We start from the raw sequence: 24,853 nt of genomic DNA on the forward strand, positions 1-24,853 counted from the left end.
TATAAGTTTGTTCACTGGAAGGCAGGACAGTTAGCTGTAGAGATGCTAATCATGATGTGCATATCACAGTGTGCACTGCCAGTTAGTAACAGAATTTCTTCCCAGTTTCTTCCCTGAGTCAGTATCTAGGTGTTTGTTCAGTTTTATATAATGAATTAACTTGTATTACATATTGCTATTAGCCCAATGAGTTGTCCATTCATAGCTTCCAGACAATCAACCTGATGTTCTGCTGCAGAAGGTTCCTTCTTCTCTCCCTTTATGTCTTAGGTTCATAACTCTGGCAGAATGTTAAGCTAACACTATTGGCAGCTGCTTCTTAGACAATCTGGGAAAAGGACTGACTTACCCATCAGTTCCTAATTATATAGAGAAGCCAGCAATACCTTACTCATAGAAAAACTTACAGGTAGCCACCTTTGATGCCATGCACCAAGACTGTACGTCAGGATATTTCTGTCCTTAATCAGGAAATTTCTTTGGTTCCTAAGAAAGTCCACCACTCTTCTCTGTTTCTTTTTGTGGGGGTCCACGGTTAAATTTCAGTTCGTATCATGAGTGGGTTTTTGAAGTGAATGTTCTGGTCATGCCCACTTACCACACTTTGGTTCATGTGGCAGAGCAATCCTGGAGCATGCCAGCTGAATTCTTTTAGGATAAAACAGTACAGAAGATGCTCTCTGTGAATGCATTTAATGTGCTGTAACCACTAATGGGTATGTCATGGCACCAAATTACACTTAATCCAGAATAACCCCTTGCATGGTATGTAGTATGAATGTACTATCCTCACGACTATTACACTTTACAGATCTGCTCCTAATCTCCCAGAGCCCCTGTTTTCTTTACAAAGTACACAAGCAAAGAAAGAAAAAAGGAAATTTCTTGACTCTAGGAGGACTAATGAATTTCTTCCTGTTACTGGCCAAGCTAATCCTTCTTACCACTCAGGCGCCAAGTGAAGAAGGACATTTTCAAATTAGTATTTCAGAAGTTAGGCATGAGTATTACAGAAGTTAACATAACGTTAATATAATGTCTTATTAAGCCTGCTATGTTCTTAACAAGACTTACAGGAATTCTTCCTGTGTGCTTCCTTAAAATATATTCTGGTTAAGTCAGTTAAATTCAGAACAGGACCTTTACAGAAAGAAATGTGTATTAAGGTGTACTAGCACGAGTTTGAACATCTAACATACTATGATAAAATCCATTGATGCAAGAAACTAAGCAGAGCCTACTGAAGTTGTTCTGTGGTACACTGGATCTGCCCCCAAGGCCGGTGTTTCTGTACAAGCCCAATAAAAAGATTGTGTTGCAAGAGGAGTGTTAAAAACACTTTTCTTAATCATAGACACTGTACATTCCAGTCCAATGTTTTGCTTAATTCTTGTAACGGGTTCATAAGCAGAGAGAAAATGTCTGTCTGCAAACACTATTTACAAATCTTGTCCATAGCTATGCTGGTTTATAGCTTTGTTTGAAAGGGGATAAAGTCAAGTGATATGAAATGAATTTGACAAGCGCTGAGCTGATGTCTTTAAATTCCTTCCACATGAAAAATCTGATTTAGTTTTATCCATGCTTTAAAAGAAGGAGGGGTTTTTTTCTTTCCCATCTAAATGAAAGACCTTGTATGTAGAGGAATATCTGGAGGTATTCATGTTCATTGTATCTCCAAATTTCACTTGAAATTGTCAGCCACAGGGCTCCAGGACTGATAAAAGCAAGACAGGAAAGAGCAAAGAAAAAGCGTATGGATGTGTGAATTTCAGATAAGTCAATGTCATGTTTTTCTCCTGTTCCTAGTTCTTTATAGTTGAAGCCTGAATATAATGGTGAAGGCCCCTTCAATATAAATTATCTCTTCACGTAAATTATCTCTTTGTTTTACACATGCTGTGATATATTTTTTATTCCATTGGTTTATTCCTACTTGACTTGAATTGGTTAGGTTTCACCCACTTTCTGGATTGATGGTATCGTACAAATAAATGCATCACAGTGTGATACACTTAGGAAAAAATTAGGATTTTTTCAATTCCTAGTGACAGGCATTTAGCAAAGGAACTTAGGAATGGTGAAACCCCATGTCAGAGCTCCAGAAAGTCAGACAGCTTGAGGAGTGGAATTCACAATGCTAAATGAGGCACAGATCCTTTATATGTGGTGGTCAAGGGTTTGACTCCTGGGTCAGGTAGCACAGGAAATACCATACTGAGCACTAATATGATTTGGTCAGTCCCAGTTTGAAATAGTTGTGGGTGTTTCTTTGGCACCTTTGTAAGGAAGTTCTAGGCATTTGTGGCTCTAGAGTTTGAGCTGGCGGTGTGCCCAGGTGGCCAAGAAGGCCAATAGCATCCTGGCTTGTGTCAGAAATAGTGTGGCCAGCAGGACCAGGGAAGTGATTGTCCCCCTGTACTTGGCACTGATGAGGCCGCACCTCGAATACTGTGTTCAGTTTTGGGCCCCTCACTACAGGAAGGCCATTGAGGTGCTGGAGCATGTCCAAAGAAGGGCAGTGAAGCTGGTGAAGGATCTAGAGAAGAAGTCATATGAGGAGCAGCTGAGGGAGCTGAGGTTGTTTAGTGTGGAGAAGAGGAGGCTGAGGGGAGACCTTATCTCTCTCTACAACTACCTGAAAGGAGGTTGTAGCGAGGTGGAGGTCGGTCTCTTCTCCCACGTAACAAGAGATACAACTAGGGGAAATGGCGTCAAGTTGCACCAGGGGAAGTTTAGGTTGGATATTAGAAAAAACTTTTTCACCGAAGGGTTGTCAAGCATTGGAACAGGCTGCCCAGGGAAGTGGTTGAGTCCCCATCCCTGGAGGTATTTCAAAGATGTGTAGATGTGGTGCTTAGGGACGTGGTTTAGTGGCAGACTTGGCAGTGCTAGGTTAACGGTTGGACTTGATGATCTTGAAGGTCTTTTCCAACCTAAACAATTCTATGGTTCTATAATTCGATGCATATAATACTCATAGTATAGAAATGAGGGAAACAATGAGAAAACCTTACCATGATCGTTTCGGTTATGGCTGGGAATTCTAGTTTGTGTTTCATGGGATGTGTGTTGTCTGACATATCTGAAGATATGCAAACACATTAAACCGCTCTCTTTATATGATTTTTTTTTTTTAAAAAAAGAGAGAGAACTACATTTTAAAAAAGAATCTCTTCAGCAAGTATCATAGTTTTTGGCCAGCTTCAAGTAATGGCTATTATTTCCTTTATCTCTAATTACTATTCATTCGTTGCTTACAGTAACATCACAAATCACGTTCTTTTCTGGTGATTCTCTTCTTGTTTCTGCAGATCACCTTTGGATCAATCTTCCTTGGAAATGTTCCTGTTCATGAAGAGGTTCATCGATGTGCTGGGCAGATACATGGCTATAAAGGATGCATTAGGGATTTTCAAGTTAACAACAAAGAGTTGTTCATCATAGATGAGGCTCTTGGAGGGAGGAATGTTGAGAACTGCAATGTTCCAATATGTGATTATCATCCATGTCACAATGGTGGGATCTGCACCAGGTAAGAGTTACCTTTTTAATGATTTTATCATCTATTTACACTCTGTGGCTGGTAGGTTCATCCTTAATGAGAAATGACTATAATTTTCTGTGTAATGAAGTAATCACCAGTCTTTTGTCCTGATAATATTAAATAGAAAATGTGACATCTTCATGCCTAACCAGAGAGATTTTATACCTTATTTGCTTACATGAAAAGAGATATAAAATGTAATTACATTGCCCACACTGCATACATATTAGGTTGCTGCCAGAATTCCTTTGCGATCAACTAGATCAGTTCCCCTACAAGGCTCAGTGATTCAATCAGACTCTTTGTGTAGATAATTTGGACAGAAACACGTAAGGTCTCATTCTTCTGTCTAACAACTCTTTATCTTACTAGGCCTTGTACCCTCACCCATCTTCATGGTGTGCTCCTGGGCATCATGCTATGAAAACAGTAGCAATTAAGTCAGCACTTTCACCATGTGTGAAGAAGTATTGTCAAAGAACCTTTGAAAGTTAAAGTGCATCATGCTGAAAGAGGAAATGGGGTTCAAAAGAGACACAGGCTAAAAGCACAGAGGATGATGGTTCAGTTGAATGATGGTTCAACTGGAGCACAGTAACTGTTTAAGCAATAGTAACTTGATCATTGTCTAAGGTACTCAGCATTTAGGAACCACATTTCTGTTTAAAATTGGTAGAACTTGTGAAGTAGTTGCCATGACTATTTTAAAAATTGTACTTCATCTTCAAGGCAAATGCTGAACAGAACATAGTCTAAAGTTCTTTGAAAGCTCTGGACTGCTGTGTGTTTCTTAGGTTGAGGAGACCTTGAATCAAAGTTTTGAGGTGCTTCTCTGCCTCTTTTGATTGATGTGAGCACACAAAGAACACCAAACAGGTTTTTGATCTCTAAGCCTTGTTTGACTAGAGCACAAATGAGAACACGGCAGCTTTATGAAAACATACACAGTTTGCCTACCAAACTGGTGAAATTGACTATGTACTTAGGAGTAATGAGTCTGTTTTTCCTCAGTTGTTCCTTGCTATATCTCTGTCATTCTACTGATTGGCCTGTCTTCTACCACTATGGAATACTGTTTCATTTAAAGCTTGGGTCCTGAATAATTCATGACCATTGGATTTGTTTATTGCCTTTCTGCTTTCCAACTGCTGGCCTCAGCCCTTTTCAGAAATGCTTTTGTTCTGAAATGGGCCACTGCTCCTCTGTCCAGAGGAGTCATGGAAGAATGTGCATGTGCAAACCAGGGATAAGCAGCTCTATAGAAGCATGATTTTCATGATTTTCTACAACAGTCAGTGGATTTTCAGGGATCACCTCCAAGCCCAAGAATGATCCATTCCAATGAGCAGGAAATCAAGTGGCAGGAAGCCTGCATGGATGAACAAGATGCTCCTGACAAAACTCAAACATCAACAGGAAGCATACAAGAAGTAGAAGCACAGCCAGGTGACCTGGGAGGAATACAGAGAAAATGTCCAAATATGCAGATATGGGGTTAGCAAAGCCAAAGTTCATCTGGAGATTAATCTGGCAGGGGACATGCAGAGCAAAACCAAATGCTTCTACAAGTACAGCAGCAGCAAAAGGAAGAGTTGAGAAAATGTGGGCTTGCTGCTGAATGAGGCAGGTGTTCTGGTGACAAAGGATCCAGAAAAGACTGAAATACTCAGTGTCTTCTTTGCCTCAATCTTTATTGATAAGACTGACCTTCAGGAATTCTGTTCCTCTCAGACCGGTGGGAGAAAGTTTGGAACAAGGAAGACTTACCCTTGGTGGAGGAGGATCAGATTAGGGAACATTTAAACCAACTGGACATGGGACCTGATGGGATTCACAAATGAGTGCTGAGGGAGCTATCTGATGTCATAGCAAGATCAATCCTGATAATCTCTGAAAGATCAAGGTAATTGGGAGAGGTTCCTGAGGACTAGAAGACTACCTTCAAGAAGGGCAAGAAGGAGGATCTGAGGAACTACAGGATGGTTAGCCTCACCTTGATCTATGGGAAGCTGATGGAGCAAATTGTCCTGGAAATTGTTTCCAAGCGCATCAAGGACAAGAAGGTGGTTGGAAGTGGTCACCATGGATTTATTAAGGGGAAATTGTGCTTAACCAACCTGATAGCCTTCCACAATGAGATGACTGGCTTGATGGATGAGGGGAGAGCACTGGTTGTTGTTTACTCGACTTTAGTAAGGCTTCAACACTGCCACCCATAACATTTTTAGTGACAAACTGATTAAATACTGGCTAGGTAAGTGCACAGTGAGGTGAACTGAAAACTGTCTGAAGGACAGGCTCAAAAAGCACAAAGATCAGCGACACAAATTCCAGATGGAGGCCGATCACTAGCAGAGTACCCCAAGTCTCAATACTGGATCCAATGCTGTTTATCTTCATTAATGACCTATAAGATGGGACAGGGTGCACCCCAGAAGCAAGGGTTAAGTAAGAAGCAAGGAGGAGTGATTGATACACCAGATGGGTCTGCTGCCATTCAGAGGCACCTCAACAGGCTGGAGAAATGAGCCAACAGGAATGTCACATTGTTCAACAAAGGGAAATGCAAAGTCTTGCACCTGGGGTGGAATAACCCCAGGCACCAGTATAGACTGGGGACTGACTGGCTGGAAAGCAGCTTTGCAGAAAAAGGCTTGCCAGTTCTCGTGAACAACTAGTTGACCATGAGTCAGCAATGTGCCCTAGTGACAAAGAAAGCCAACAGCATCCTGGGTTGCATTAGAAACAGAGAGTGGATCAAGGGAGGTCATTCTCTCCTTCTCTTCTCACCTGGTTTGCTGGTTTTCATATGTATGTACACACATTCTTCAGTCAGTTCACAAACTGTCCATATTCAGTAAGCTTCACCTTGCTGGGAAGATCTAGATGCCATGTTTCACATCCAGGTTCTGCAGCTCTGATTTTATACTGTTGACTTGGCAGAATAGAATTTGCTTTTTCAGAGGCTGATCATTCCTCTTAGCTGTCAAGAATGCCAACAAAAACTATCACAACAGATTATCTGTCAGGATCTGGAGGTGTCACTTGGATAGGTTACTAGGTAGTGGTCCTTAGAGAAGCAATTCCTGCATCCCAAAGTCCTGAAGCTTCATTTTGTCCACAGTGTGTGGAACATTCTCTTTCCTAGAGAGTTAAACATATATGTGAGAACAGACTGCTCCATTACTGTATAAAATGTAATCAAGCAAATCACTTCTGCTTTGCTGAGAAGTGTGACAGATCTAAAAGATTCACTTCTTGATAAGTCATCTACCTATCTGCACCAATTTATTTGTAGAGGGTGTAAACAGGGTGGGAAGCTGGGATGTAAATTTGCCTGTGCTAACAGCCATTTTTCAGGAGTACTGGCAGGCCTTTTACACAGACTCTGCCTGACAGAATGCCAGGGTCAGAAACCCCTTTGGGGAATGCTTCAGTTTGCTGTATACCGATTCCATTTTCCACAGGTTTGAGCAGATTGAGGAGATATGGGAAAACAATGACTTGTATGCCTCCTGACCAGCCTTGGCAGATCTGGCTCCAAAATCTCTTTCATCTGGACCTGAACACTCCGCAAAGTTTGTTCCTCTGAATCTGTTGTCTTAAGACCTAAGTTCAGTGCTTCAGTGGGTGAAGGATCTCCTGAAAGGAATGATGAGAGATTCTGTGCTATAGACTCTTCTGTACTTCTTTTCAGGCAGTTCATGCTAATACTAGGAATCTATTTAGGAAATGTGCGTACTGTAACAAACTCTATTCAGTAAATGGACGAATTTTAAGTGTGGTGGGCTTGTTGTCACCTTCTTCCTTCAGTGCTTTGGTTACAAACATCCTTTGGTACCTCTAGTAGCTGAAAGGCACGAGTTTGTCCCCTTACTCCACTTTAATTTATTAATTGCTTTATCCTAACAACTATTTGATTAATTATTTGGTCATCAACCTGTCACATCAGCTTGGTTCACACCATGTCATGTGTGGAGCAGGAGAACTGAAAAGCCAGAGGTGGACATTTTGCGTATAGGTTATGAGGAAAAATTTCCAAGCTTCAATCCCAGTGTTCAAGTGGTGCATGTGGACTATACAACTGTGTTATCTTCAGAAAATGAGTTTATAGTCATGAGACTGCAGCCAATGAGAGCCATAAATAATCTATAGTGTTAAAAATATTCCCATCTGCACCATTAATTGTTCATATGCGTATTTATTACTGTAAAAAAACTTAGTTGTATTTAAAAAGAAAACTTCAGATGCAACAAGTAACAATTTGACAATTCATATAAAACTATTATTGACTTGTTCAAGATTTTTGCCAGTTGTTTCAATTACACTGTTTAGTGGCAAAAAAAAGATTTTTCATTGCATGTTATTCTTCGGGTGCTTGGCAACTAATTAGAGCTTTTGCTTCTGAAAGGCCATGAAGTATTACATAGCAAATATGTCAGCCATGTTTTATAATGAACACTGGAGCTTGTCAACGCATACTGCTGGGCATAGACAGGTGTGTTTCATAAAAAACATTTTTTACAGTCATTCTTAAAAGAAAGTTACTTGCCTTTTCTCATTATCAGAGTACAAAAATACTATTGTAGTGTTGATCTTATTAATTACAATAATTATGCACAAGAAATTGATTTCACAGAAAAAAAATGTTTTCTTCGTATTTTTGGTAGCAAGAGGCAGGGATGAGTGTGTGCCTAGTTTTCAGATACAAAATTTCACAATGCAGCAGGGGCCAACACCTCGCTGTGGTCTGGTCACTGCTTGCATCAGGTGCCAGGGCCTGTCCCACTGCCCCAGCCAGGAGCAGGGCAGCCAGAGGGCACTGGGGCAGCCCCAGTCCCACACATTGGGCACATCTCTAGGGACAGCGACGGGCTGAAGCCAGGCTTGGACACTGGTCCACTGGTGGGGGATCAGGATCAAGCCCAGTGAGGGGAACCAGGGTCAGACACAGGCCTGAGGTGGCCAGGCAGGGCCGTGGTGATGGGGACGGGCTGCACAATCACCATTTTGCTGGGAAACTACTGAAAGTATCGTATTGTGTAATTGGAAATCTCTAGTTATCTTCATTCTTTTTAAGTTAAGATCCACTCCACTTTCATTTAAAAAAAAGTGTTATCTAGGTTCCATTTATATTTTGTCTAAAAAATCTCTCTGCATATAGGTGCCATGGTTTAACCCCAGCCAGCAGCTATGCACCACACAGCCACTCGCTCACTCCTCCCCAGTGGGATGGGGGAGATAATCAGAAGGGTAGAATTGAGAAAACTAGTGGGTTGAGACAAAGACAGTTTAATAGATAAAGAAAAAGCCACACACGCAAGCAGAGCAAAATAAGGAATTCATTCACTACTTCCCATCAGCAGGCAGGTGTTCAGCCATGTCCAGGAAAGCAGGGCTCCATCACGCGTAACGGTTGCTTGGGAAGACAAAATACCATAACTGTGAATGTCCCCCCCCCTTCCTTCTACTTCCCCCAGCTTTTTATTGATGAGCATGATGTCATATGGTATGGAATATCCCTTTGGCCAGTTGGGGTCAGCTGTCCAATGGGAATCATAGAATCATAGAATCGTCTAGGTTGGAGAAGACCTCCAAGATCATCAGGTCCAACCGTTAACCTAGCACTGCCAAGTCCACCACTAAACCATGTCCTCAACACCACATCTACATGTCTTTGAAATACCCCCAGGGATGGGGACTCAGCCACGTCCTTGGGCAGCCTGTTCCAGTGCCTGACTGCCCTTCTGGTGAAGAAATTTTTTCTAATATCCAACCTAAACTTTCCCTGGTGCAACTTGACGCCATTTCCCCTAGTTGTATCTCTTGTTACGTGGGAGAAGAGACCGACCCCCACCTCACTACAACCTCCTTTCAGGTAGGTGTAGAGAGCGATAAGGTCTCCCCTCAGCCTCCTCTTCTCCAGGCTAAACAACCCCAGCTCCCTCAGCCGCTCCCCATAAGACATGTGCTCTAGACCCTTCATCAGCTTCATTGCCCTTCTCTGGACACTCTCCAGCACCTTGATGGCCTTCTTGTAGGGAGGGGCCCAAAACTGAACACAGTACTTGAGGTGCAGCCTCACCAGTGCCGAGTACAAGGGCACTATCACCTCCCTGGTCCTGCTGGCCACACTATTCCTGATACAAGCCAGGATGCCATTGGCCCTCTTGGCCACCTGAGCACACTGCTGGCTCATGTTCAGGTGGCTGTCAACCGACACCCCCAGGTCCTTTTCTGCCAGGCAGCTCTCCAGCCACTCCTCCCCAAGCCTGTAGCATTGCATAGGGTTGTTGTGACCCAAGTGCAGGACCCGGCACTTAGCCTTGTTGAATCTCATACATTTGGCCTTGGCCCATCGATCCAGCCTGTCCAGGTCCCTGTGCAGGGCCTTCCTACCCTCCAGCAGATCAACACTTCCACCCAGCTTGGTGTCATCTGCAAACTTACTGAGGGTGCACTCGATCTCCTCGTCCAGACCATTCATAAAGATATTAAACAGGACTGGACCCAGTACTGAGCCCTGATACCACTTGTCACCAACTGCCAACTGGATTTGACTCCATTCATCACCACTCCTTGGCCCTGGCCATCCAGCCAGTTTTTTACCCAGCGAAGAGTATACTCATCCTAGCCATGAGCAGGCATGAGCAGTCCCAGCTGTGTCCCCTCACAACTTCTTGTGCATCGCCAGCCCACTTGCTGGTGGGGTGGTGTGAAAAGCAGAAAAGGCCTTGACTCTGTTTAAGCACTGCTCAGCAGTAATGAAAACATCCCTGTGTTATCAACACTGTTTTCAGCACAAATCCAAAACATAGCCCCATACCAGCGGCTATGAAGAAAATTAACTCTATCCCAGCCAAAACCAGCACAATAGGACAAAAGCCATTCTGTTTCAAGACTATTTAATCATATGCTGTATCAGATGAGTAGTTCAGTACAAATCTAAATTTCTAATTCTTTACATAGTCATTATTTTATTAGGTTTTAAAAACAAAGTACTTACTTTTCTATGTAAATGCTCTGTTGCTTTTAGAAGCACTTTTGCAAGTTCACTAGCTCTTTTACTGCACTTTAAATCCATCCTAATGTAGAATTCCAGAGACTGGTTAATTTCAGAGGAAAAAAAGACAACTATTCAATAAATTTATGGTTTTAGTGTCATATAGTTCTGTGACTAATTTTGTGAATTCAAAGCTTATTGGATTTGAAAGTATGTGTTAGAACAGGGCATGGAAAGATTAACCTAGGAAGCTCTTAATATTCTGTGTGGCCCCCTGATCATATGAGCCAGATGTTGCAAACCAAGCTCAGTGTTAATTAAGAAGACACATCTGTGTGTGGGAAATAAACTCATAAAATTACTTCATCAATGATTTGACAATTATGTCAGCCACTACGCTAGTAGTAGCTGATTTATACATTTGTTTTAAATTGTATGAAGGCTCAAGAAAATGTAAATGTAGACAAGCTTAGCTTTTATAGTGCAGAGTACAATGTCAAAGTTAATTGCTCCCACAAACAATCATGTTTCCAGTGTCTCAAACTATTCTTACAGTGATTATTCTTACTGCTGTTGTTCCCCATGTGTTGGTGCAGCAGATGGGTCCATTAATGTTAATCAATTAACCAAGACTGAAAAATCAAACTCAATTAGCAATATATTTCAATAGAGAGACACTTACCTTCAGATTTCAACCTCCATGGATGCTGTAATCACCAAAAATACACAAGGAATGTAATTTTTCAATTTTCATCCCCTGATAATGTAAGAAATACCTTCCTAGATATGTAGGTCTCATTTGGAAGGTACCTTTTCAGCTAGTAATAGAAAAAGCCTTATTTTAAATCGTATTTCAAAAACTGTTTTCTGCATGCTGGGCCATCACGCAATTCTTCTTAAACCTTAAAGAACTGATCACCAAATGAAAAATTCCATCCAAACTGTTTCCTAAAGTGCATCTGATAAGGTTTTGAATGCCTTTTTTTGAAGTTATAAAATGAGTTCTAGGTTAGCTTTCTTGTAAGTTAAAGGAAATTTTATAGTTGGGCTTGGTTAAGTGGCAGAATTCCATATGCTGCAGATACTGAGGAGACCAGGTGAAGTAACTTAACAAATTTTGTGGTGTCTTTTTAATGTATATCCTCAATGTTAATTAAACGAAACAGTAGAAAAAGTCATTATGAATATGACTGGTTTTAGAAAAAAAGAAGGAGCTCAAACTGTAGACTTCGGAGACACTAAAGTGTTCTTTTCAGCTTTTTTCTTACATCTCATTTTCCATTTCAAAGGGTAGTCATGGTGAACCTTTACCAGATCATGTGCCAGAAATACTTCTTGTGCTTCCTTGTGCCCATAGGCCAAAATGCGTGTTACGTCAGGTTTTGGGTGAAGGTATTCATCTAAGGATAGGCTTTTATGCCCTTATTAATGCTTTTCTCACATTTCTAGCACAGAGCTGCAGTTTGCTTCCAGCTCACGAAATATATGTGTGTTTGTTGAACTAAAGATAAAATTGTTACACAAGAATGAGTAAGTGCCCATTTTCAAACCAAGGAGCACTGAAGCACCTCCCAAAACTGCTATCAGCACTGCAGGCCACGTTTATAGAATTGCTCATGGATTTCCTATGACTGCTTTAGATGTAGGTGTTCTGGGTAAGAAAGGAACTAGCTAGTCAGAAACAGCAGAATTGATCATTTATCTAGGATCTTTTTATATATCTGTTTCATAGACTAAGAGACTCAGGCCAACTTATTATCTAGAACATCTGTTTATTGGGTTTTTTACAAATCTAAATCCTAGTTAACTTCAGTAAGATCCATATTAAGTCCAGAACTAATGTTTTAAGTTCCTCTGTATTCAGCTCTTGCAGAAAGATAAACCAAACTAAGGAATTAAATTTCATTCAAGTTGATTTGCAAAAGAAGATTTTCAGATGGGAGTTGTGTATTCTTACACCTTTTTAGAATTTGCGCCATATGCACTTATGTAATACTGATTTGTATGAAGAAGATAACCTGCTTCCTTTTAAAGGGCTGGGTTTTGGGCAGGTCTGTCAATACAAAAGATGCTTACTTGTTTTACAACTCCAGAAACTGTTGGTATTATTATTCTGATTCATGCTTACACACACCATTATTTAGGAAGACTAGTTTGGGGGCTTGAATTTTTTGGATCCTCTACTTTTAATGAGATTAGGTAGCTAGTATAGCTGGAGTTTGGTACTTACGAAAGTAATTCACATTTGGAAATCCATTGTTTTTTCTAATGCTTGCTTCAAATTGGGCTTCGGTGCAGAAAATAATTCATTTAAATTTATTTCTAAACTGTTTTCTTTTTCTGACGTTTTTCTGATTGTTCATTGTTTCAGGTTCCACATGATCTTAGGAAAAAATAATGCCATTCTTACTAAGAAAAATCTTTCACGTCATTTTTGAGGAGTATGAAAAATAATGCCATTGAACTTCTCAGAATGACCAAAATCCTGTTGGACATGCATTTGTTACAACAAATTTTCACAGGAAAGTCAAGTAAGCTAAAGAGAAAATGTCATCTCCAATTTTCCTAACACTAGGTATTAACAGATAGAGAATTCATTTACCCAGTTGATCTTTCTGGTAAAAGGAATTGCATTTGGCTTAAGCCCCATATAAAATCCCTGCACGCTTTTTCTGAACTGAATCTGCATTTCCTTATACTGAAAACAGAAAACTGGAATTTTAACCCCAGCTTCTCGCCCTTGAAGTTTAGATAGTAAATTGCTCTAATCCACACTTGTGTTAGGATATCTGTTTCAAGACTGAATTATTTGAACTAGGTGTGTCTCACTCTTGGCATCAGAAACAGATTCCCATTTTATCGTGCTTTATTCCTTAGACATTATATTCCTCAGGTTATAGTAGTATGGAGAAGAGATTTGACAAAGAAATCAAAGCTGTTTTCCATTAAGCTGGCAGTGCTAAGAGCTGGTGTTCTAGATTTTAGACAAAACATCTGTAAACCCCCAGGAAATTGTGCAATGATAATGTATGAGGAAATAGCAAAATACAAACTCATAAATATTATGTGATATAATAGTACTCAACTGTTGTTCTTAATTACGCATTTAAAATATGCATCTTCTTTACTAATGATTAAAATGTGGTACACTCTTCAGAATTTATTTGCTTCAGAACATCATTTTATCACAGAAGTATTGTTGAAATAACAAATTCTGGCAATTGAAAAATAAACCAAGCAAACAAGTTAGAAAAAGTGATGTTCAAAAAGTAAACCTTTCTCTGTTTTTAAATTAGGCAGTACAGTGGTGGTTCTATTAAAAATGTCTGTGGAAAAATCAATTTTTCATGTTCTCAGATCTGCAGATTTAGTATTCGATTACTGTGAAAAGTAACACGCTGAAAACAGACCATGCAGGAAATCAAGGAACCAAATATAAATAGGACTTCAAATTCCTGACTGTTTAGATAATGTGCAAGCTGTGCACAAAATTTGTTAAACGTGATGTTTGTACATCATCTCAATTCAATTGTACTTAAATCAGAGAAGCTGCCATGATGTGGTGGGTTGACCGTGGCTGGATGCCAGGTGCCACCAAGCCGCTCCATCACTCCCCTCCCCAGCAGGATGGGGTTGGGGGGAGAAAATGAGATGGAAAAAAACCCTTGTGGATCAAGATAAAGGTAGTTTAATAAAAGCAAAAGCAAAGGCTATGCACGGAAGCAAAACGAAAACAAATATTTTATTCTCTACTTCCCATCAGCCCATGATGTCCAGCCACTTCCCGGGAAGCAGAGCTTCAGTATGCGTAGTGGTTGCTCCAGAAGACAAACATAAATAACGAATGCCCCCCCCCCCCCCCCCCTTCTCCTCCTTTCTCTAAGCTTTTATTGCTGAGCAGCCGTCATATGGAAAGGTATATCCCTTTGGTCAGTTTGGGTCAGCTGTCCTGGCTGTGTCCCCTCCCAGCTACTGGTGAGGGGGGAAATGTTGGAGGGACAGCCTTGGTGCTGTGCAAGCACTGCTCAGCAGTAGCTAAAACACTGGTGTGTTGTCAACATCCTGCCAGCTACCAATACAAAGCACAACATTATGAGGGCTGCTATGGGGAAAATTAACTTCATCTCAGCCAGACCCAATATGCATGGCTAAAATTTTAGTGTGGGTATTGAAATACCAGTAAGTGTCATTTTAATACCAGTTATCTTAGAATGTTTTGACTCAATTCCCAGAAGTACTATGTAACATTATTTTCAAGAATTACAGCACAACCAAATCAGTATTTCTAATAGCTTTGATTCCAGAAGGGCTATCTTATTTGGAGTAGCTTTAAAACACAACATATCAACAAAATGAATTGAACACTATCTTTCTTCAAGGCCAGTGAGATGTTTAAGTGTATATAGAAATACTCAAAACACTGTTCATACATATTTGTCCAACTGGAGAAGTAGTGCACGGATTCTTAGTAAGAATTTCACTCTGCAATGAATCTTGACAAATAGTATAGCTGGTACTCTTTGTTATAAATTGTATCATACGTAGTATATGTATGAAAAATGATAAATGTGATATATTTTGTACTAATGGTTTTCCAAAATTCCACAGAGATAATCCTTTCAGTGAAATGTATAAGTTTTCCATAAGGACCCATTATATGCTCTAACTGTTTACTGTAAGTTATCACAATAAAATTACAAGACTGGTACTGCAGAAGATGAATAATGCACTATCTGTAATATATGTTAGAACATTTATTCCTTTGCTGCTAACCTAACATATACCCCTACCTACTATTGATAGATTTCTACACTTGAAGCAACGGAAATTACATAAGGTAGAAAAAAATTACGAAATTTCAGTCCTGACTAGTGTAGTTGACTGGAGATTGAATGGATGAGAACATCATTGTTCTGAATCCCTGTTTTGGGGAGTTTATCATTGAAAGGAGGAATGAAGTTTATCTGAGGTAACAGAACAGATTTTGTTACAGTTTAGAGAAACCTTCTTCACCTTTGGTATCTTGTTGAATTCGAGAACATGCTTAATATTCAAACAGAATTTGGGAAGTCTGGATATGAGGTATGATCTTGATACACAAGCTTACTGTGTCACCAAATTTGTTTTTGTTACTTTCTTTCTTTCTCAGTAACAGCATTTATTTGTTTGCTTTTTAAAAAGATAGGAAACGGGATTTTTTTACCAGTAACCCTTGGTTTTTGGATTTAGTAAAACCAGCCAACTTTGTGACCATGTGTACAGATAAATACGAAGAGTGGTACCCACATAGTCATAGGAATTTCATGCTGCATGTGCATGCATATAATGCATTTAGATTAGGCTTCTTTTAGCTAGCCAAACCTAGGTAAAAGATAGCTTTTAGGGAGGAGAAAGACAGAAATAGAGGAAACGTTCCATCTGTACGCAGAGTATCCACAGGTGTCCAGCTGGCTATTCAAAGGCAAGGGTAACCTTTCTAGTCCCTCACTTTTTTCTCACTGCCCATGGATCAATACATGCGATGCTTGTACAGGCTTCCCCACAACTGGCTCCAGTTATTTCAGCTTAAATATCAGTCTCTCATGTTGTAAAGGTGGGAATGTTTTGGTTTTTTTTTTTACTAGGGAAGACCTATTGAAGTTGTGTATTACTCTTAAGTGAAGGGGAGCATAGAAGATCAATATGTTATTCATAAAGAATACAGAGATGTCAGAATTTTCTGGTGATCTGCTAGGGAATTAGTGCATCCCTCTTCAAAAAAGACTGTCTTGGACAAAAATATGTATGAAACAACTACTCTTGAAGGCTGATTCTCTGTAACCTATAATATCTTAGGAGATATGAAGGTAGAAGGACCCTAGAACCACAAAAGTTCATTTGTCCTTCACTAGGACCTTCCTTGGGTCACCTCAAATCATAGTAGAAGAGGTCAGCACAAGGTCTAATATGGGTCTATTGGCATAGGGTCTATCTTCCATAATCTGGGGAGCAGATGCTACCTAGCATTGCTGTAGACTAGTTGTGGAACAATAAAAACCATTTCACAGCAGCACCTTGAAAGCTGATGTCATTATTTTCAGTAGTGGTTATTTATTGTCTATCTCATTTATGTATTATTCAGTATCAATACTGTTCGATTACTTATCTAGAAAACTGTATTACTAAATAAAAAATCCTGCATAGCTTTAGAAGGCTTAATGTTTCCTTTAGGGACATACTACTCTTTTTAATTGTTGTGTTTGTATTAACAGACTTATTAGTGATACCCAGTTAAGTTATGCTCTTTGTGTGCTTGTGAGAGTACAGCTGGTATTGCTTCTTCTCTGCTTCAAAATCAGGTAGTGCTTAGGAGTTATGAGTTAGAGGATCAGAGGAGTCAAGGCATGATTTGTACTACTCCACAAGGCATGAGAGTTCAGTAAGGGGTGCTGTGTTCTCTTGTATTCAGGTCACCTTCTCAGTATGCCCATCAATTTAGCCTTATTGCGTGCTTTGGAAACTTCATCTGGCTTGGAGGTCAGCATGTGCACTAGATTTCTTCTGACATTGCCTCAGTAAGGAGTTTTACAGACGGCTAAGAAAACATTTCATTGCTCTGAAGGGAAGCTACATAGAAGACTGACCATGCTGGTTCTTCTTATCATCTTCTAACGTGGTTGTGACATTTGAAGTGGGCCATATGAAATAGTCATAGGAGGTTTTGGGCATCCTACTCATTTCTGTACCTGGATGACTTCAATATATATTAACATATAAAGTACTGGTGTGTCCATAAAAGAAAAGAGAAGTACTAGCAGTTTTTCACACTCATGTCTGAATAGCAATAGAAATGAGATCAAGTTCTGAAAAAGTCCAGTGGGAGGGAGCACCTCAGGAATCCCCCAAGGTGAAATGTCCCAGACAGAAGACAGTTACTCAGCTTCAAGAGTGTTCTTTTAAACAGTTATTGAAACTGCCAGTTATAAGGGCTCCTCTGTGCAGCACTGTTACTGACATTCTCTACGTTCCCTTGCAGATTTTCTCAAGATTACAGAGGGGTATGTAAGCCTTCAGTTCCAGAAGCTCTGGACATGACATCTCTTTTCTGTTTCCAAACAGCCTTTGAAGCTGCTAATAGGATGTGAAGTTTCATAATTTAGTTACCATGTCATCATCTTTGTTGCAATCATCAGGAATTAGTGAAGTGTGAGTTAAATATCTGTGTGGGAACACAGATACAAACAACACGTGTATGTATATGCACTCAAACAATTTAATTATATGGTGGCTATAGTTGTGCTGTATGTATTGTTCCTTTGCTCTTAATTGTCTTCTCTTCATTATACTATGGAGTTTTATAATATATTGTTGGTGAGGGTGCTAAGGGCAGTTTACATGGCACCAGGCCTGCTGGAGATAGATGGGGTTCACCTGTCACAAAGGGGGAAAAGGGTTCTGGCTCAGGAGTTACCAGGCCTCATTGAGAGAGCTTTAAACTAGATGCAAAGGGGGAAGGGGATAAAACCAGGCTTGCTATGGATGAGCCTAGGGCTGGCACGCCTGTGTTGGAGAAGAGATCTATAGCCCAACTGAAGTGCATTTACACCAGTGCACACAGCATGGGCAATAAACAGGAGGAGCTGGAAGCCATTGCGCGGCAGGAAAACTATGATGTGGTCGCCATAATGGAAACATGGTGGGATGACTCACAGAACTGCAACGGATGGCTACAAGCTCTTCAGAAGGGATAGGCAAGGAAGGAGAGGTGGTGGGGTAGCCTTGTACATTAGAGAGTGTTTTGACTATCTAGAGCTCAGTGAAGGTAATGATAAGGTTGAGTGCTTATGGGTAAAGATCAGGGGGAAGGCTAATAAGGCAGATATCCTGGTTGGAGTCTGTTATAGACCACCCAACCAGGATGAGGAAACAGGTGAAGTATTGTACAAGCGGTTGGCTGAAGTCTCACAATCTCTAGCCCTTGTTCTTATGGGAGACTTCAACTTACCAGATATCTGCTGGAAATACAACACAGCAGAGAGAAAGCAGTCTTGGAGGTTCCTGGAGTGTGTGGAAGATGATAACTTCCTGATGCAGCTGGTAAGCGAGCCAACCAGGGGAGGTGCCCCGCTGGACCTGCTCTTTACGAACAGAGAAGGCCTGGTGGGGGATGTGGTGGTCAGAGGCTGTCTTGGGCTCAGTGACCACGACATGATAGAGTTTTCGATTCTTGGAGAGGTAAGGAAGGGGGTCAGCAAAACCGCTACCCTGAACTTTAGAAGTACAGACTTCGGATTGTTTAGGAGTCTGGTTAACAGAGTCCCTTGGGAGGCAGTCCTGAAGGGCAAAGGAGTCCAGGAAGGCTGGATGTTATTCAAGGAGGAAATCTCAAAGGCACAGGAGCAGGCCATCCCCATGTGCCCTAAGTCAAGCAGGCGGGGGAGAAGACCAGCCTGGCTGAACAGGGAGCTTTGGCTGGAACTGAGGAAAAAAAGGAGAGCCTACCACCTTTGGAAGAAGGGGCATGTGACTCAGGAGGACTACAAGGATGTTGTGAGGTTATGCAGGGAGAAGATTAGAAAGGCAAAGGCCCAGCTAGAACTTAAAACTGGCCACCACCATTAAAGATAACAAAAAATGTTTCTACAAATATATCAGCGACAGAAGGAGGGCCAGGGAGAATCTCCCTCCTTTCTTGGATGCCGAGGGAAACATTGCCACGAAGGATGAGGAGAAGGCTGAGGTACTTAATGCCTTCTTTGCCTCAGTCTTTAATAGTCAGACTGGTCATCCTCAGGGTTTTCAGGCCCCTGAGCTGGGAGATGGAGATAGGATGCAGAATGAAGCCCTGGTTGTCGAAGAGGTGGCAGTTACTGACCTGCTCATCCACCTGGATGCTCACAAGTCCATGGGGCCAGACGGGATCCACCTGAGGATACTGAGGGAGCTGGCAGAGGAGCTTGCCAAGCCACTCTCCATCATTTATCAGCAGTCCTGGTCAACCGGGGAGGTCCCAGATGACTGGAAGTTAGCAAATGTGATGCCCATCTACAAGAAGGGTCGGAAGGAGGATCCGGGGAACTACAGGCCTGTCAGACTGACCTTGGTGCTGGGAAAGGTCATGGAGCAGATCATCTTGAGTCCCATTATGCAGCAAGCGTGGGACAACAGGGGGATCAGACTCAGCCAGCATGGATTTATGAAAGGGAGGTCCTGCTTGACTAACTTGGTCTCCTTCTATGACAAGGTGACCCGCTTAGTGGATGTGGGGAAGGCTGTGGATGTTGTCTACTTGGACTTTAGTAAGGCCTTTGACACTGTCTCCCACAGCATTCTCCTGGAGAAGCTGGCTGCTCCCGGCTTGGATAAGTGCACTCTGCGCTGGGTTAAAAACTGGCTGGACGGCCGAGCCCAGAGAGTGGTGGTGAATGGAGTCAAATCCAGCTGGCGGCCGGTCACGAGTGGTGTTCCCCAGGGCTCAGTGTTGGGGCCTGTCCTGTTCAACATCTTCATTGATGATCTGGAGGAGGGGATTGAGTGCACCCTCAGTAAGTTTGCAGATGACACCAAGTTGGGTGGAAGTGACAATCTGCTGGAGGGTAGGAAGGCCTTGCAGAGGGACCTGGACAGGTTGGATTGTTGGGCCAGGACCAACTGTATGAGATTCAACAAGGCTAAGTGCCGGGTCCTGCACTTGGGTCACAACAACCCCATGCAACACTACAGGCTTGGGGAGGAGTGGCTGGAGAGCTGCCTGGCAGAAAAGGACCTGGGGGTGTTGGTTGACAGCTGGCTGAACATGAGCCAGCAGTGTGCTCAGGTGGCCAAGAGGGCCAATGGCATCCTGGCTTGTATCAGGAATAGTGTGGCCAGCAAGACCAGGGAGGTGATAGTGCCCTTGTACTGGGCACTGGTGAGGCTGCACCTCGAGTTCTGTGTTCAGTTTTGGGCCCCTCCCTACAAGAAGGCCATTGAGGTGCTGGAGCGTGTCCAGAGGAGGGCAACAAAGTTGGTGAAGGGTCTAGAGCACATGTCTTCTGAGGAGCGGCTGAGGGAGCTGGGGTTGTTTAGCCTGGAGAAGAGGAGGCTGAGGGGAGACCTTATTGCTCTCTACACCTACCTGAAAGGAGGTTGTAGCGAGGTGGAGGTCGGTCTCTTCTCCCTAGTAACGAGTGATAGGACGAGAGGAAACGGCCTCAAGCTGCGCCAGGGGAAGTTTAGGTTGGATATGAGGAAAAACTTCTTCACCGAAAGGGCAGTCAGGCACTGGAACAGGCTTCCCAGGGAAGTGGTTGAGTCTCCATCCCTGGAGGTATTTCAAAGATGGGTAGACGTGGTGTTGAGGACATGGTTTAGTGGTGGTTAACGTGGCAGTGTTAGGTTAACGATTGGACTCGATGGTCTTTTCCAACCTTAACGATTCTATGATGCTATGAATTGGGTTTACTTTGTATCTCTCCCCAGTTGTAAAGGTGAGGACACAAGAAAATAGGTAAAATCCCCAACAGACACGCAAACTGGAGTATGTTTCAAGTGAATACTGTTAATGAAACATAAATAAAAATGAACAACATTTGTTCAAGATGCATGACTGTTGTCCTGTAAATAACCATTTTTTTCTATTTTTCTTCATGACAGTCTTAGCCCTGCAACTATTCTCAACTTTAATTTAATTTATTTTCTTCAGAATTATTCAGATCAGGGGTCTGGAAAAGCCAAAGAAAAGTCACTGTAAAATACACAGAAATATGCTAGAAAACAGTATGACATCAATAATAGAGATGTTCAACCTAAAAAAATTCTTCTTAACAACAAGGGGTTTTGAGTTATAAAGAGTTAGCATTTTGAACACAAATCTTCAAGTAAAACATGAAGACTGCTACTACCTGTAGACTGAAGAATATCCAGGAATTATTCTTTTTTGTAGTGGGGTATAATATGGTAATACAGCATCATAATATTTCAGTTGTCAGACTCACCCAATTATTCATCCACTTTTCCATTCTGTAAACCATTGTCAGAAACAATGAAGTATATTTCTATGCTGGAAACCAAGCACAGTAGTTCATTTACCCAGATTTAAGCTCTTTCCTGGATACCTTCAGGGATTAATTATGGACTTCACACCTTACCAAAATATTCAGAGATTGATTTAAATCCCAAAATTCAAGCTAAGCTTGTTTTCATCATGTTATCATTTTATGTAATCCAGATTTTTTTTCTTGGCATTCATTAGTATTCATGACATTGTTACATGGATTAGAGTCGCTACCTGGATAAATATACTAATGTAATGGAGAGAATAAACTATTCAGAAAAATCTAGGGTAAATTGGACTGAAAACCATGTGGAGTTAAGAACCATTAACAAATAAACTGTTATTGTAAAGGTGGCTAGCTTTTTTAAGCCTTGTTTTAGCTTTGCTCCAAGAAGATTTCATGGAGAAGTTAAGGTGAAAGTTTGCCAAAGGAATGGAATCTCCCCTTCTGCTCCTCTGGACTCACAATCCATAAGGTGCTTTTACTCCCAATTATATGATACACTTATAGCTGATAATTTGATGAAATTTCTTTTCCCTCAATTCATGCCTGATACAACCCTACTCTCCTTTTATCCAAAAGACAGTATCCTAAAAAAGTCTTCCTAGTGACTAATATCAAACCTATCAATTGGGCAGAAGGTCTAAATGCCACCCCCCAGCCTGGAGACTACATGGAAACAAGAGTTACGATCCATTTCCTTTTCCTGTGCTTTCTCTCCGTTTCTGATTCTGTCAGCACGATTCTTATACCCTCGCCTTCCCCAGGGTGAAATCTGCCTACTTAAGATTCACTTAAACCCTGGAAGCAAAGTTGAAGTGGGACACAGGCTTTGCACTGCCCCTTGGAAAACAGCTCCTTGATTTGTCACTTACAGGGACGATGGACCGAGAATGCAATCCATAAACATGCATCTGGTTTCACAGTAAGTTAAAGGTAGCCACTCACATTTTAGAAACTGATGCAGTCTTTGAGTATCCCTACTATTTTCCCTGCTTTGAAGAACAGTGAGGTAGACAAACTGTATTTGTTTCACTCTTGGCAGATACCTGTTTAATTGTTAGGCATTGAAATTCTTTGAGTGGACAAACATAAGACTTTTTTAACATTGACATCTAACTTTAGTATGTATGCTTAAACTGCAGTGAAAAAGGCAAAGCAATCAGGAGTTTATCTCATTTGCTTTACAAGTATTGAGACTCAGCATCCAGATTTATAATGTGATAGTTGCGCCAGCTCAAGATTCAAGGCTAAATTATAAAGTCGGTTTTCAGCTTCAGCAAATGCTCTCTGGGTCCTGCTGTGTTTCGCTTAACAGCAAGGACAAGTGGATTCCATCTGTAGGAGAGCATGTTTTGCATATGAACTACTGCAAGGCAAAAGCCAATACTGAGATGGAGCGGGATTCAATATCAGGACACTCTTTTTATTTATGGGCAGTTCCTTGTTTGTTTTCAAGCAGGTCTTTAAAGTTGGGTTGATGATTTAAGAGCAGATGTGGGGTTACAATACTTACTTTTAAAATGAGAGGATGTTAAAATGAGAGGAGTACATCAGAGAATGTACTTTGATGGTAAAGTGCTGTGATTTAATATGAAAAAGATGGCATTCGCGGGTGTGAACTAATCTTTCTAGGTGCAAAATGTGTACAAAATGGTAATTGAAATGAATATATCTTTTTTTTCTGCCTAGAACTAATGTAGTTAAAACCTCAGATTTGATCCAATTTTTTATGGATAAATATTTGTGTAGTAGCAAAAACAGTTGTGCATTATTATATAAGTGTATGAATAGATAAATTTGTACGTGTGAATATATAATGATTTTGTCTATCAATATGGTTTTGTCCATATTTTGGAGTGCGTTTTTTTCAGTATGAATTGGGCCATTCCTAACTCCTGGATGTTTAAATTTGCAAGCATTTTCTGTAGGCTACTCTTGATAATATGCATTTTGAGTAACTTTGTCAATATATGTGTATTTCTCAAGTCCTTGACACAGATCACATGTGTATTCTGTCATCTTAAACTAAGAAGCTAGGTACACGTACAAATAACTTTCCTTAGACAAGAACACTACAACCTCATCCACAAACCCAAAAGAATACCCAGAGCATCCTGAGTTCACCCACCACAGATTACCCCAATTTACAAAAATAAAATCAGAGACAAAATGAGAAAGGTTGTTTTTATGTCAAATGTCATCTTTTTACTTTGCAAATGTTTGATTATGCACTGTCCAAGAGCCCGTGTATGCAAAATAGCCCTTTTCTCAAAAAAAAAAAAAACGAAACAAAAAACAAACCGAGGCGAAGTAAAATACTTGATTTGTACAATTTATTAAAAAAATAGAGATCATAATTTAAGTAAATGGGTGCTTCAAAAGCTCCTTTTCTTTGCCAGAAAAACCCTGGGAACCTTGGCTGGGAAAAATCCTTATTATCCATATTTTGTTCTGCTGCATCTGAGTGGAACGCTGTTCTGTGTCTCTGGGCTGGTTTTAATCTTCCGCTAGGTTCTGAAAGGGAAGAGCTGTGGGTTACTGCCACCTACAGCTGGAATGCCACCCACTCCCAACTAGAGAAACAGCCCTTGCACTAAAACCCCTCTGGACAAAATGCAGTAGATCTTAAAGGTGAGCTAAAGGAGGACTTTGCAGAGCTGGTAGTAATTGGGTTTTGCCAGCTTTTTATGACATTTAAATAAAACTAGGGCTACAGAGAAAGTAAATCCCCCAGTAGCATATTCAAGCAATTTTCTTCTCATAAAAGCACCTTCCTACTGGCAGTAGCTTGGCAGAAATGTTGCAGAATTTAAATTTCATAGAGAGGAGAAAAAACCTCAGCTTCTGACAATCCTTATGTCAGCTAATATTTGAAACACTGAGATTTACCAGAAAGAAAAAAAAAAAAGAAGATTGTACTATGTTGGACCCTATTTAGTCATTGGCGTTTTGTGTATTGCAACTATTTTAAGACACTTAGAATGCTTTTTGTCTCCTGCAACCTCAGTCCCTCCTCCCCACTGCATTTTTATCTCTGCAGTTTTTTTTAAAAAAAAAAGAAGGAAAAAAGCACAATCTAAATTAAGACCTCAGGAGAACAGGAATAATAATGCCCAGCAGTGGTGTGCCATTTTCTACGACTGCTCCCACCTTTTTTGTTCTCTGCTTTATTGCTGTATCTTTTTCAATAAGGAAAATTCAGGGTTGCTTACTTCTAATAATTGTTCTGTGCTGCTTAAACTAGTAAATATTGGCATGAAAAATTCTGTGTGCATGGGAAGGAAG

General features: G+C 40.9%; 1 protein-coding gene across 1 annotated transcript in view; it reads left to right on the forward strand.

Annotated features, from left to right (window-relative positions):
* EYS (EGF-like photoreceptor maintenance factor) overlaps positions 1–24,853 on the forward strand; it is a 923,675-nt gene that overhangs the window by 799,422 nt on the left and 99,400 nt on the right. Inside the window, exon 41 of the mRNA XM_087776394.1 lies at positions 3,315–3,535. Coding sequence (XP_087632520.1) covers positions 3,315–3,535 — 221 coding nt within the window. The remainder of the gene's footprint in view (positions 1–3,314; positions 3,536–24,853) is intronic.

Source organism: Nipponia nippon, unplaced genomic scaffold (assembly GCF_047370975.1).
Source record: "Nipponia nippon isolate SJK-2023a ecotype South Korea unplaced genomic scaffold, ASM4737097v1 scaffold_4, whole genome shotgun sequence".
Taxonomy (NCBI): domain Eukaryota; kingdom Metazoa; phylum Chordata; class Aves; order Pelecaniformes; family Threskiornithidae; genus Nipponia; species Nipponia nippon.